At 44.1% G+C, this 15,240-nt stretch overlaps 1 protein-coding gene across 1 annotated transcript in view; it reads right to left on the reverse strand.

Annotated features, from left to right (window-relative positions):
* Positions 1 to 570: 570 nt before the first annotated feature.
* The window catches only part of LOC147897437 (Radical SAM superfamily protein), a 51,971-nt gene continuing 37,301 nt past the window's right edge, over positions 571 to 15,240 (reverse strand). Inside the window, exons 7-10 of the mRNA XM_087380451.1 lie at positions 4,509 to 4,700; positions 4,134 to 4,270; positions 1,117 to 1,398; positions 571 to 1,017 (exon numbers count right to left, since the gene is read on the reverse strand). Of these exons, the coding sequence (XP_087236577.1) occupies position 1,017; positions 1,117 to 1,398; positions 4,134 to 4,270; positions 4,509 to 4,700 (612 nt within the window). The 3' untranslated portion in view covers positions 571 to 1,016. The remainder of the gene's footprint in view (positions 1,018 to 1,116; positions 1,399 to 4,133; positions 4,271 to 4,508; positions 4,701 to 15,240) is intronic.

The raw sequence follows: 15,240 nt of genomic DNA on the forward strand, positions 1-15,240 counted from the left end.
ATCTCTAATGAATGTGGCACATTATGCTCTTGCCCTAACTGGGATGTTTCAAGGCCATCATTTCACACTTACATTTGTTTGCTTTGATGTCTTATGATTTCACTTACATGTGCTTGTTCTCTTGATTACATGTGCTTGTTCTCTTGAAGGTGACAAACCATGCAATCTTTTTTGTGCAAATTTAGTAATGCTACAATCTAATCATCCAAAGGATCCATGTTGCTTATTTGCTAACGCACAAGCGCTCCAAGGCTTTCTTTAGGGACTCTACAAATTTAGGATAACAATAACATTTCATACAATTCATAGATTTGTTATGATGATGTCACCTCTTTTGGTATTTGGCAAAGAACATTCTCTTCTTGAATGATTGTCAAACATAACCATGACTCAAAGAGCGAGCACACAATTAATCCATATGTTCAATTTCGTTGCAATAGAGAGGTCAATGCCTTTTGAAGTATTTTGCCAATAGAAAAGAACTAAATCAAAAGAAAGTCAAGTTCTATACTGCCCTCAGGAAGATCTAAGATGTCACTAGCCTTGTGCTCCATCCTAGCTATCTATGTACTTTCATGAACCTTCGTAATATTGAGATTCCTTTAACATTTTGTCCTTTATCTATTTTTGAGATTGGTACAGTTAATCAAAAGATGCAACACTCTTGATTATTGGCTTTGATTGGTGCATCTTATCTCATAGACTCAACGAGTCCTCATCAAACGTTGCCTCTCTTTTACAATCATAGTGCTTTGCTCGTTTCTTTTGGTATGCTGAGTATGGATCGTGCATGCATGCATTTTATCATAGAATATCAAATTTCCATTAAAAATACATTTTCAAAAGAATAGATCACGCTCTTCTCCCTTCTCAGACGGATAGACAGACATACGTAGCAGCAGCACCAGAGCATGCACAAATGTATGCATAAACTCTTAAGCTGCATTGTTTGACCTCTGGTTATACAGCTAAATCTCCATACATGGTCTTCTTTTCTTGTTTGATCCGTGATTAATTCTACATCAGAACCAACAATACAGCAGACAAAGTAAGAGAAAGGCTAGATATTGCTTCAGAAGGGACAAGGCAAAGAATGAATTGGTTCTGGTTCCTCACCAGTGCGCTAATGCAGCCTGAAATTGAGCTGGAACTCGTAATTTTACAGCCTGTTCACATCCTACTTTTCCCAGCTGTCCGCATGCTGCCATTTGATCATCCCCTCGGCTGTGCCGAATAGATACCACAAGACCTGACTTTGCTATGATATCTCTGAAAGCTAACATCTGCTTTTCCGGACTTCGAAGAAAAGATGCTCCACTATGAGGGTTATATGAAATAAGGTTAACTTTACATGGGATACCATCAACCAGCGTAACCAACCTGTTGGCATCCTCCACACTGCAATCAAAACCCATATAAGCATTGATTGGACCTGCAGTTTCTGGTGGAAATTGCAATAGAGAACTCTCTGTCTCTATTTTCCTCCCTCCCCACCACCTCTCTCTCTCTCTCTTCCCCCCCCCCCTGTACATACGAAAAAAAATTTGCCGTACCTTTAGAAGTAAGAAAATTGGAGGTATTCATGTCATTAAAATATAGTATTTGGAGTTTTAACAGAATTATAAATGGAATGCATGGGCAGGGAAACAGATATTGGGGCACCCTCACGCCACAGAATAAATACAGGAAGGCACACCTTGGAACTGGGACATGGGGATCCTTTTGTGTCATGCTGTTTGGTTTGGTAATTGTTTCAGCCACATTTCAAAGGTTCATGTGCCAGGTGCTCGAACTTTACTTTGGAAAATTAATGCGGGTCTTCATAGATGAGTTTAGCATCTATAGTTCAATTGGGAAGGAGACGATTCCTTTGGCTTTGAAAAGAATAGATGATGCCCATGGGAATTTGAACCCCACTAAAGGCAAAGGATGGGCATGAGAAGGGGACTCATGATCCAAGGGAGCAGGGACATCAAACTCATCTTTGAGGAAAGAGCTAGAGGGCTAGCTTGCAGCCTATGCTGTAACAGCTGCCAAATCAAACACCACCTGAAAGAGAAGAGCTGAACATCTCATTAATGCCTGGAGAGGCCAGGAGGTAAGGCAGAAAGCATCCAATGCCGACCCTAACTATTTAAGAGTCATGAATGTTTGCAAAAAGGGTCGTGGAACTTTTCGGCTCCACATCCTTTTGAATTTGTTGCAAATTCGTCTTTTGAAAATAACCATGTTCTTACGGCCAATGGGATGGAAGAAGGATTGGCTGAATGGGTAGCCATTCGCCAATCTTAGGTGGAAGACCAGCTTGAAAACTTTAGAAAGTCTGCCTGTCACTTTTAAGCATCATCAAGAAACGCCAAACAAGAGGAGAGGTAAAGTGCAGGTAAGTACATCAGCAAGAAGACTGAAAGGGTGGAAAGATAGAAAGAGAGCCTATAAACATTTTGGAAAAACCAAAGGGTCTATGAGCTGAATACAATAAAACATGAGGTGTGATGGGTTGGCAGCAAATCCGACAGTTTCCATAGCTTCGAATTAGAGCAAGAGACAAAGTATTGCACGTCTTCCTTCGTATGGCAATGCCTTGTTCGAGCTGTTGGAGACCATCATAATGCAAATTGGTGAATCCATGCAAGACCTCTCCCCCCTCAAATCCAGGGCACCGAATCCAGAGGAGGGCGCTGCTGGTACTCTGCTATACGACCAAAGGATTGAATGCGCTTTAATCCTTCTGAGACAACAGGTTATGCAGCTGGCACTCACGGAGGCTCTCTGGACTGAAACCTACGACTGTGCACACAGAACGTGTCCTTCAAACTATGCTATGTTGCTCAAACTGCACTGTTGCACTCGATCTGAACTGTCTCACTTGAGCTGTAGTGTTCAGTGCACATTTCGCTGCAGTCCCCGACTGAGTTTGATAGACAGTTATGGAAGAGCCTTCAGCCTTGCTCGAAATCGACTTGAAAAGTCGCACTTCATTCAGACCAGAAGTTTTCAACAGTGTTCTATATCTAGACAACATAGCAGGTCCTATTCAAGATGACGGTAATGTGTCCTGAGATATGCACGCTGACAGGGTAATGCGTTAGTGATATTGCAATATACATACCTGAAGCTCCACATGAAGAGTGCAAAGAAGAACCAACCTACCAAAGGAGTAAACGTACAGAAGAGGAGGAGGTTACACTTCGTATTCCTCCAAGCTATAATGACAATTTAAATGTCTCAAGTCTAATAACAAACAGATCCATGCAGATTATATGGACACTCGCTCCACAGCAAGGATGATACGTCCAGAAGAAGCCCAATGAAATGCAGAGTGGCTACTCCACAGGAAACTCTATGATGCTAAAAAAACTGCAGGGGATGGATCAGAATAAAAAGACTCATAACTTGCTGGTTTGTTAATGCCACATTTCTTTTCAGGCTCTTGCTAACTCAAGAACTGAAAACTTAGTCTCTCTACACTTCAAGCATAATGCAGATATTTTTGCGTACATCGTCAGCTCTACAATCAAGTGAAGCTCATCTAGCTACAGTGGCATGAATATATCTTGACAAGTGTTCTTAAATTTATCATTTATGATAGGATAATAACTGTGTTCACCGTGTTTCTGTCGATGACTCCATCTTTCAGAAAGAAGACTTTATATATATGCATATTGTTATGTCATGTGATAGCTCTTCCAGGGATCAACCATCAGGCTGACCTCAAAGAAGAATAGTTCAACTCTTCAGTTGATGTTTAAAAGAGTTCCTGCTATCATTGACATTATGAGTGAATGTTTGGACCAGCATGATCAAGAATGGTGCTATCCAAAACCCACTGTGGCACCTACTTTGATGAGATGCAATACACTTTGTTTCTGGGAAAACGACAGCTATGCCCATGCTCTTTCAGAATATTCAGGGCATTTTCTTCACGTACTGATTAAAAATGCAGACATTGAGCTATTGCTTTATCCATATGTTCATCAAGATTTGTAAAAAACATCTACTTGAGTTATGTCATGCTTTGTAGATACAATGCCAGGAGGAAGACTCACATCTATGTACTGCACAACAGATTTTGAAGCAAACTGCTATAAACACAGATGACAAAACAGTTGCACAATAGCAGACACAAGTACCTGTCATTAACTCCTGCAAGTAGAACATACTCAAACAACACCTGGTAATTTTTCTTTGCAGATAGCTCCTCTTTCAATACACCTAGCAGCATACTCAAATTATACTTGCGGTTGATAGGCATAATCCAGTTCCTGACCTGTAATAATGAAAACTGATCAGAAAGCAGCACGCACATTTGCATATTTGGCATGTGGATGGTAAGCCTGAGGTCCCAACACACATTGACAAAGGAAAACAAGAGGAAGGAAAGAGAAGAATGAGCATCCAAGGATGTACTTCTTGTGGCAAATTCCACATAGTCAAGTCAGCAAGACAATGAAGCAAGTAATGGAAAAATAGAATAAGAAAAAGAGCTGAAAACAAAAAATAAATACCTCATCAGTAGTGGCGTTCAGGCTTACAGCTAGTGCACAAGGTAGCTCTTGACAGAAACGCCGTATCTGAGGCACAAGCCCACTTGTAGATACTGTTACCTTTTGAGGGCTAAAATGCAAGCCATGCAAATCAACCATGATCTCTACAGACCGTAACACATTGTCGATATTGTGCAGTGGTTCCCCCATGCCCTGCATAGCAGAGGGAACAATCAAACACTCCTTAGGAGTCATCTCATACAGTAACATAAGAGAGAAAATGAAATGAAGAGGCTCTCCCTCTCTCTTTCTTTCTCCCTCTCTCTCCTTTCCGACTTCCTTCCAGCAGTCCCCCACCTCCCTCCTCCCCTCCCTGCCTCCCTTCCTGCTCCCCCCGACACCATTCCCAGCCCCCTTCTTCTTCCCCGATTCCAGCCCTCCCTCTTCCCTTCCTGCTCCCCCACCTCTGAAGGGTCGATAGATGAAAAGAGAGAGAGAGCAAGGTACAAAGAGTCGCAAGAGTCTTAGCCATCACGTCAACTAGGATAGATGAAAAAAGGAGTACAAGGTACTTGTACCTAGACCTAGGACTAAGTGTCCTAGGTGCCACATAGGACTAAGTGTCCTATGTGGCCTAAAAGGCACTAACACTACAAGTGCCTATATTTATGCCTACAAGGCACATACCATGGCCTATAGGGCATTACTAGAACCACCAGGAGATGGCCTACAAACCCCCCTCCATGGGATGGGCTGAAGTACTCTGGAAACGTCTCAGAATACCTAGTATTTTCTGGTCATGGTGGCACATGTTCATCCAAAAGGATATAGCCACCTATCAATGTACAAGGGATGTCACATCATGTAACAAAGGGAACCAAGTGTAAAGCCTGTCGAAAGAGTTCGAACTTGGGACGAGGAAGTACCTTTGTAAACATATCTGCTACGTTGTCCTCTGTGGGAAGATAGGACAACTCTCTGTCTCCTACTAACAACCGCTCCTGAACATAATGATTCCACAAGAGCAGAAGCTGAATGTTCAGCAAAGATTACATCTCTACTGACAATAGTCTTCCCAGTATTTGGTTGGTATAACCAATACCCTCTGCTCTCCTGGCTGTAACCAATAAATTGCCTTGTCATCAAGCTTATGTCTCAGCTGAGATGGTACATGAACATATGCAAGAGACCCAAAAACTCTCATGTGTGAAAGTGAAGGCTTCCTGCCTTTCCATGCTTCATAAGGTGTAACAGTCTTCAATGCCAGTGTAGGTGATCTATTCAGCACATAGTTGGCACACATTACTGCATCAAGCCAAAATTTATTGGGCAAAGACTTGGCCTTAAGCATGCATCTGGCCATCTCCATTGTGGACCTGTTTTTCCTTTCGGAAACAAGATTCTGCTAAGGAGTGTAAGGAGTAGTGCATGAGTGAATAATGCCCCGTGAAGACACAAATGCATCAAACTCCTTTGACATATACTCTCCTCCCCTATCTGTGTTGAGGGTGACAAGCTTGCATCCTGATTCATTCTCAACCATATTCAACCACCTCTGAAAGCATGAGAAAACATCAGATTTGGCTTTTAAAGGATATACCCAGCAATATCTTGTGAAATCATCAATGAGAGTCATGAAATATTTGTACCCCCCAATGGCATTAGTCCTCATTAGAGGAAGAAGCATCAGGAGGAGTACCCCCTGCATAGGGACCAGTAGTAGAGGCAACCACTGTAGCATTGCCTGGCCTCAGATCAACCCTAGAAACGATATTCCACAAATGCTTTGCAACAAGAATATGTTTCATGAGATAAGACCACATCGGATAGTTGGTGCCATCCAACTTATCATCTTCACGAAGAACACCAAATAGATCTTCATTGTTCCCAGCCATAGCAAATGTGATACCCGGAAAAAGATCTAAAAAACCAAAAGCCTCAAGGCTATCACTGCAAAAAGCTGGCTGTCCAAAAATGACAGCAAATATCTGCAAATTTCCAACCCAAAACAAAGGGCAAATGCAGATCTAACCCAAATGTGACTGTGGCAGGCAATGTTCACTGCAAAAACAGCAAATCTGGCAAAAGCCCCAAATTTAATGAGGGCAAATAGGCCAAAAAGAGGGCAAATGCAGAAAAGCCCCAAATTTTGCTGAAATTTTGCAAATGTGACCCAATGTAATTTGACTGAATGTCCTGCAGAAAAGACTCAATGTCTGAAAATCTGACTCAATATTCTGCAAATGTGACTCAATGTTCTCCAATCTGACCCAATGAATTGCAATCAAACGAGAAATTGCAGATCAAATCCCAAAAGAAATAGCCTCAAGGCTTGCAACTGCAAAATTAGGACTGCTGTCCACAAATTGACTACAAAAGTGCACCTGTCCCAAAGTATAGACCTCAAAATATAGGCTTTCCAAACTGTTGAAAAGTTTGATAAACCTTCAAACAGTAAAAGCAAGTTAAGGACAACAAAGATCCTCAAAAACTTCAAATTTTGAGAGAGTCCACACAAGCTGTACGGACAGCTGTTCTATACGGAACAGGTACGATGCAATTGTACAAACATACAGTGCAGGTCCAATGTAGGGTGAACGTACAATTGTACGGATCAGGTACTGAGAGCAGTACGGTACCTTGTACGGGCAAGTACGTAGTGCAGGTACAAATTTGTGCGGATGTATTGTACGGAGCAGAATGTACGACAGAAGTATGGACATAGGTACGTGAACCCAATGTACGGTACGTGAATCCAATGTATGACGCAAGTACGGAGACTGTACAAACCAGTTACTACACCTTCCGTACGCCTGTACGGAAGATGTACTACGATGCATGTACTGATGTGTACGATGGCTCAGGTACGGAACGCTACGGTTGCTGTACGCAACGCAAGCAAGATGTACGACGCAGGTACGTACAAACTGTATGAAAAAGGTTCTCAGGAAGAAAATTTGGGCTCTGATACCACTCAAGGGTCAATAGATGAAAAGAGAGAGAGAGCAAGGTACAAAGAGTCGCAAGAGTCTTAGCCGTCACGTCAACTAGGATAGATGAAAAAAGGAGTACAAGGTACTTGTACCTAGACCTAGGACTAAGTGTCCTAGGTGGCCTACAAGGCACTAACACTACAAGTGCCTATATTTATGCCTACAAGGCACATACCATGGCCTATAGGGCATCACTAGAACCACCAGGAGATGGCCTACAACCTCTATTCCCAGCCCCCCCGCCTCTATTCCCTACTCCCTGCCTCCTTTTCCCAGTCCGCCGCCTCCTTCCCCTGGCCATTCTGCTCCAAGAAAGGTCCCTCACTGTGCCTTTTCAGTCCAAGAAAACCCTCTCACTGCAGCCCCAAAGCTTGCAAAAAAAACAGCAAAACAACATGGCAGAAGGAGAGAGCAAAAGGTGAAAAACTTGACTACCACGTGGGATCGCCCCGCATATTACTGATTTCTCTATCTCCCCACCACCATCACCAAGAGCGGACCACACTTTTCTTAGTGTTGCCATCCCCCATCACACAACACCCACCATGACACCACCCACACACACTACATATCATGACATCCACTTCAATCATAGCCTCTCTCCACACGTCTTACAAATCTCGAGGACATTCCACTGCAAGAAGATCAAGCCACTCTAATCACCCACTCCCTTCATGAGGCCGCCTTGCACACTTTCACACACACCACCTCCCACTCTCCCATAGCCCTTGGCTTAGTACCCTACAATAGCTGGTATGATGACGAGTGCAAGGCCTTACACCATCAACTCACATTCGTGACTATGCGTCATCTTCCGAGCGAGGCGGAGACAATACACAATTATCATCGTCTCGTCCGCCGTGGAATTTTCTCGAGCGACGAGTCCCCCTTTTCTCTCACCGACACCAATCCTAGCACTCTTATGCACACACACTATACGACATTCCCCACCGGCCAACACCTGACCTCTCACAGCTACCCTGCCCCACCTCTTGCCCACTAGCAGACATGCAGCTTTGAACAGCCAAGCCAAAGATCATAAGGCACTACGTGCTGAATACATTGCATATGCACTAAGTACTATGGCCATGACCTTGGCAAAGCTTTTCCACAAAGCAGTCTCCACGGATTTCCCCCACACCTGGAGCCTTAACACCATCACTTCCATTCACAAGGCAAGGGATCCCATGAGCCTGAAAAACTTTAGGACCATTATGATCGGGCATGTCATGTCCAAGATCCCTTAGTGCTCGATACACACAGGTCAAGGGACTCATAGCTAATGGACAAGCAAGCTCCCATGCTAATCATACAATTCTAGATCACATCCTCGCACTCTGAGGAGACTACAGCACGGAGATAGAAGGTTCATTACTGCTTTGTGATTTCCCGTCAGGCTTTTGACACGGCGCTGAGAGCTCACCTCATCAAACCTTGCACGATCTGGGGTACACCCAGGCGATCATTTGAGTAGTCATGGCACTTTATGAGAGGGTCTCAGAAAGGGCTCACATGGCTGCAATTAGTTTGTCCACTATCATCAGCTTTGTTTGGCCTCTACATCGACGAGCCTGAGACCTTCATTGGAACACTGGGACTGACTCTCCTCGCCTCTAGTGACACTTTGGATGCACTGCATACTTTCCATGAGACATATAATCTTAAGGTCAACCTTGGTAAAAGAAATTCAACACATCTAGGGCAGCCATGCACAGACAGCTAACACCCTAAATGGGTTACCATCGCATCCTACACATTTGGGAGCTCTTTTCTCTTGCCCAATTTTCACAATAAGCCCAATGATGCATACCCGACTGAGCTAGGGATATGCCGCACTTGCTAGGCTTGAGCGGAATTGCTTTCACTCTCATTTCTAGGATCCCCGAACCAAGTCTCTTCTCTTTGAGTCCTTGGTCTACCCAGCAGGCATGTATGGTAGTCCTTGCTAGGGACCTAATCTATCATAGGTAGACTGGGCTCAAAGGAGAGGCTAAAGGTCCTCTTCTAGTCACAGGTGATCCATAGTATGCCATTAGTTCCACACCAAATCATTCTGGCTGAGTTTGGGATCCCTCCACTCCAGCTCCACGCAGCGAGGTGATGACATACCTTCACCAAGTCAAAGATTATGGTTCCTCAACCTCAGGCCGACACAAGTTACCATGGCTTGCCCTATCTACATGCATGACAGGGTGATCAGAGGTATTGGTATGCACATACATATAGCTGGTTTGAGAGCCTAGGACTCCACATGGAGAGATTGCTTCTCTTTTAGAATAACCTTGAGTGCCCCTCTATCCCGCTCAATTATAAAGAGGCTAACCAGGTTATTAGGAGGATCTCATACAGCTACACACATACAGGACCTGGTTAGCCTCTAGCGAGCATCATGTGAAGCTCAGCTGGAGCGCTTCATCGACCCACCAGGCTACACACGTCTCCTACTCTTAGATGACCTTGATCGGGTAGTTCTGTGTTTCCTTACACCAAGTACACATTGAGACTGGATGGGCTGAGTGTTACCTCCCCATCTATGAGCCCCCAGATGAGGAGAGCATGGGGAAGGTGCACAAAGAACGGCTTAGACCAAGGGCAAAACATGTTACTAGGAACAACAGCAAAGGTTGCTCAGGAAAAGAAAGGGGAGGACCTGAAATGGAGGCTGCAAGAATATTGCAACGGGTCACACGTACCTTTTGGACCACTGAAGGAGCTGATCAGGCCACACAATCAGGTCGGAATCATGCAGATCAAAGTCATCTGGAGCTTTCAGGCTTTCTGGTGCCTCAATTTGGACTCCCACCATTGCAACAGGGGGTCCAGATCTACAGCAACAAGTCTTCACAACAGGCTGTCTAAACAGCAGCAAGGGAGGATGGCATCAAGGGAGACTTGTGCCTCGCCATTGGCAGCCAACACAGCAGTAAGGAGGTCAACGATCATGGGAGAAAACACTGCCTTTCGATAGGCTGAATAGAGCAGCAAGAAGGTGTGTTTGCTGGGTACCATTACGAAGCCCACACAAGCTCTGGGAGAGCAACGCACGCTCAGTGTTTTGAAGGTGCCACAAGGAGATAGGGTCCATCCTTGGACAAGAATATGTTACTGTTTCTCTTCTCTCTCCCTACAGCATTCTTCATTTACTGTCTGTACCTACTATGTTTTGTAATAGTTGTACTAGGCTTTTTTTTTGCATTCTTATCATTTAGCACTCAGCAAGGGCCTTAGTGTGCCCTTTGCTTCAGCCCACAGTGGCTTGTATGGGTTACATATATCTTGTATCTTGTCTCATAGACCCGCGAGGTCTCCTGAAGACGTTAATACAACTTTCTTTCTTTCTTTCTTTCTCTACACTAGTACACATCATGGAAATAAGTAGGATTTGAAATTGACACTGTCATTTCTGGGCACAATCTTGTTTCATCTATCTTCCGTTGTGGAGAGCATTGGTTGTAGCATGCAACCTCCTCCACTCTATTTTTTCTAACATGGTATCAGAGCCCTGAAGGAGATTCACAAGTATTAGGAGCTCGAAGGCGAGAACCTTGGGAAATGCAAAAATCGACTTTTATGTCTGAAGGATAGGTGCCCTTCATAGAAGAAGGGTGTACACTCCCTAATCCCTTCATTTCCTCATCATGTCCAGCAACTAGACTACCCATTTCCAACTTCGTGGAATCAGGTAAGGTTGACTGAAGTAACTACCCATCATGGAAGATGAAGATCCAAAGTCATTTGGTGGTTTGGACGAGTTGGGAAATCAACATGAGTGGAGCTAAAGCCATAGGCTACCACAAATGCGGCTAGAGTAGTGACACCAGCAAATCCATCTCGTAGTGAGGGATTAGAAACTGCGTGATGCAGAGGCCCTTGCCATTACCAATGGCACAACTACAGATTCAGTCCTCTTATATATTCAGCTTGTGGTTACAACATTTGGTGCATGGACCATCCCGAAGGACATGTACGAGGTGAACAATGATGCAAGGATTCTCGACATCAAGATAGAGTTTTATAGCATGCACATGGATGAGGGGGACTCAATTTACGTGCACATCACCAAGATGAAGGTGGTGAGGGATCAACTCTCCGCGGTTTGTCAAAAGGCGGATTCGCCAAGGACAGGCTTTTGCTTGGCATGCTTCCTAGGAGCTACAAAGGGTTTCTTACAACTATGATTGCAAGGCAGTGGTCTGCACCGGTAACCTTTGCTTTTGTAGGAGGAAGCTTAGGAGAAGAAATATGACGTGTCCAATGACAAGGCCTTTAATGTTAAAGACAAGATCAAAGGCATAGGGAAGGGTAAGCCCAAGAAGAATGGCAAGTATGAGGATGATGGGGACAATTTGATGGTAACAACGAGGAAAAAAGAAAGAACCAAAATAATTTCTTCTACTATGACCAGCCAGGACGATTCCTCAAGGACTGCAGCAAGGAAAAAAATATTAGAAGAAGATGCAGGAGTCCAATAAAGAATCAAACGAGATGAGACCACGGCAGCCGATGTGGTAATCACTGAGGATCTTTTCTTGGTAGTAATTCCTAGTGTTGCTGAGGTCGATCTTGGTACTTCTAGAGAGGAATCAACCTTTGTGAAGGTGAAGGGAAGCAAAGTGTGCTTAGATTGAACTGAGTGCATAGCTAGTATCACTTGCATGAGGGATGTCTCTTTGAAAGGACCACAGGAGTCAAGGTCAAATGGACGCTCGGATACTAAAGAAAGCACTGAAGGATTACACAGGGAAGCTGTGAGTGCCTCCATGACGTACATGGCTTGTTTTAAGAACAAGCAATCAAGCGGGTTGATCTACGGGTATGTATATTCTTTATGTATCCATTTAGACCTTAACAGCATGCTATGGGCAGATTCTTTTGCTTAATGTTTCTTAGATTGTGATAGATTGGAGCTTCCTGAAAGGCAGAGAGGGGGGAGACTTGGTGCTTGCATGCAGGTTGCTACAAGGTGGATATGGTGAACCTGTTGAAACCTTCATGGTGGAGAAAGGACATCTACAAGTGGAAGGAGTATGCTTACCTCCTTGAGAGCTCATAGGGAGCTCATGGTCCAGCTTTTTGGAGATACATTTGGGCTGGCGAATCTATGTGAATCAGCCACTGGGGTCTCATTGCTCAGGTGGTCTACTTGGCTGCATACTTATCCAAAGTGGAGACAAGTCAAAACAGACCTCAGAAGCACGGTGCTTGGAAGACTCTAGGCTGTTCGTTAATTATGAGGGGGCATAGTTGGATGATGGTTGCACCAGGTGTGCTCAAGATCACAAGCAGGTTCGTGACTGAAGATGGTGGTGCCATGGACATGTGGTACTGCCACGATTGTACTTTTGTACCACGGTGGTTCAATTGCAGACGATCAGACCTGGAGGAGCACGAGCTACGGATAGAAAGACCAATGAACAAAGACGAGTCCGAATTGATCCAAAGGCTTCTCCATGGGAGCTAATGGAGCATCTACATTGACATGTGAGGATTGGGAGGGTGAGATCGGAGTAACATAGACACTCCCCATCTGCGATCCCCCAGATGAGGAGAGCATGGGGAGGTGCACCAAGAAAGGCCTCCAGAAGCAGCAGCAAAGGTTGCTCAGGGAAAGAAATGGGAGACCTGAAATGGAGGCTGCAACAACTAGTGGAAGGCTGCACAGCTCACATGTACCTTTTGAAGCACTGCAGTAACTGATCAAGCCACACAATCTGGTTGGAATCATGTGGTCAAAATCATATGGAGCTGGACTGACACGTGATTGTCAGGTGACTGCTTTTGGGATGGAGTGGAGCTGGCCTGCAAGCAGCAAACAGTCATTAAACTCGGCTTCTACAAAGATCATTGCTTACGGATAGTAGAGGGGTCTACCAAACCACTTGGATACACCCACATTCATCTCCCACATGCATTGAGGATCTCAATTGAACAATTCCGAATATCCTCACATAGGCTATGGGTAAAGAGAAGACAGGGAGAGGGCATTCCATGTGACAGACGGATTTCTGCACTTTATTTGATATGCAAGAGCCTGAGACTGAGGATCACTTTGCATTCAGATGCCATTGTCCGTGGACGGTACCTTTCCTCACACATGACTTTTCTAGTTATTGGTGGTTTGACTCCTACATTGGCTCCACAAGACATGAAAGGATATGCTTGGGTCATAAATTCTTACTAGATTGGTCATGGAAGCTGTAGTCATCCTTGTAGTTTTCAAAGGTAATAAACACACACAAGGGTGCATAGGACATCTTTACGATATTAGTATAGATGTGCAACATGTCCCCGCCTAGCTCTTTATGACTTCAATAAAACAAGCATAGCCCTTGACGAAGATGCATTGTTTTGATGAAGGATATTGGGTAGGTAGAGTGCCCATAGCCATTAACTTTTACTATTTAAAAAATGCGAATGATAAGAAATCATTCATAAGGCTTTCCCAAAATCTAAAATACCAAAAGAGAAGACGAATTGGATTTGTAGCGGTGGAGAGATGATGAATTGAAAGGGGGAGAGAGAGAGAGAGAGAGAGAGAGAGAGAGAGAGAGGGAGGGAGGGAGGGAGGGAGGGAGGGAGAGAGAGAGAGAGAGAGTGGCTAAATATATGGAAGATTTGAGAGAAGGAAATACATCATGATTTTTCTTCCGTATCGCCTTTACTTAGACCTACCTCAGGGCAGGCCAAAAATTATAGGAAAAAGGTGTTGATAGCCATTAACTATAGAAGAGAATGGGAGAATTTAACTTGTAGAGGAAAAGGATGCTATGTAGAATCAGCCTCTTCTAGCCTAAGTAAATGACAAAGAATATGGCTTGTAGCCATCATACTTTTGAAAAGAAAAACATTTCACAAAAAGGGTAGAAAAAACTTGGCTGCACCTAGCACAAACACCCTTGTAATCCCTCATGGTAAGCCAATGTTTATTTATACTTAGTCCCTTCCTTTTGATTCTAGGGAGACATGTAAATCAAAAGCATAGGTACAAGCTATTTAATATATTTGGATAATGCTCATTTAGGGTTGTAGCAAAAAATAACATTAATAAAACCCCTTATTTAAGAACTCCTTGTGTATTTAAGATAAGTATTTTCCTCCGCGAAAGTATTTTTCCTCCGCAAGAGGATACTTCGAGCACGGAGGCAGGAGCAGACTTTTTCCTTGGCTGATCCCTCTCAGAGCTCTATCACAAAGTTTTTCCAGCCAGATCACATGGACACCCACGGGACGAAGGCCTCGACATGACCGTGACCTCTGACCTGTGACCCGACAGCTCAGATAGAGGGTTGACACACATATCACACTTGGGGACATCCCCTCCCTGTTAAGAGTCGGGTCCCGCTTGACGAGGGTCACAGTAGCCTTGGTTAGACGCAAAGCTATGACCAAGAGACATGCCACAGCTACACCTTTGAGTGGCCGACAGCACTCTATCCCCATTGCCTCATCCACCCTGATGTCCCGATGTTGATGACGATGATGATGAGATAGTCGACTGCCGACATGACTATGTTGTAATTAGGATTTAGTACTGACATTTTGCATTTTTTGCATTTGCATTGGTGTGGATGCTCGATTTAGCAGCTCCACCACCACAGCTCGTTTGTACCAGGTTTTTCACAGTCTCATAGACCCATCAGTCTTCCGAAGACTTTAATAAACTCTCTCTCTCTCTCTCTCTCTCTCTCTCTCTCTCTCACACACACACACACACACAAAGGAGCTGAAACAAAATCCCAAAAGGTTTTCCAAAAATTGCA

The sequence above is a fragment of the Dipteris shenzhenensis genome, chromosome 10 (genome assembly GCF_047967505.1).
Source record: "Dipteris shenzhenensis isolate YYH24624 ecotype China chromosome 10, Dip_SZ_1.0, whole genome shotgun sequence".
Classification (NCBI taxonomy): domain Eukaryota; kingdom Viridiplantae; phylum Streptophyta; class Polypodiopsida; order Gleicheniales; family Dipteridaceae; genus Dipteris; species Dipteris shenzhenensis.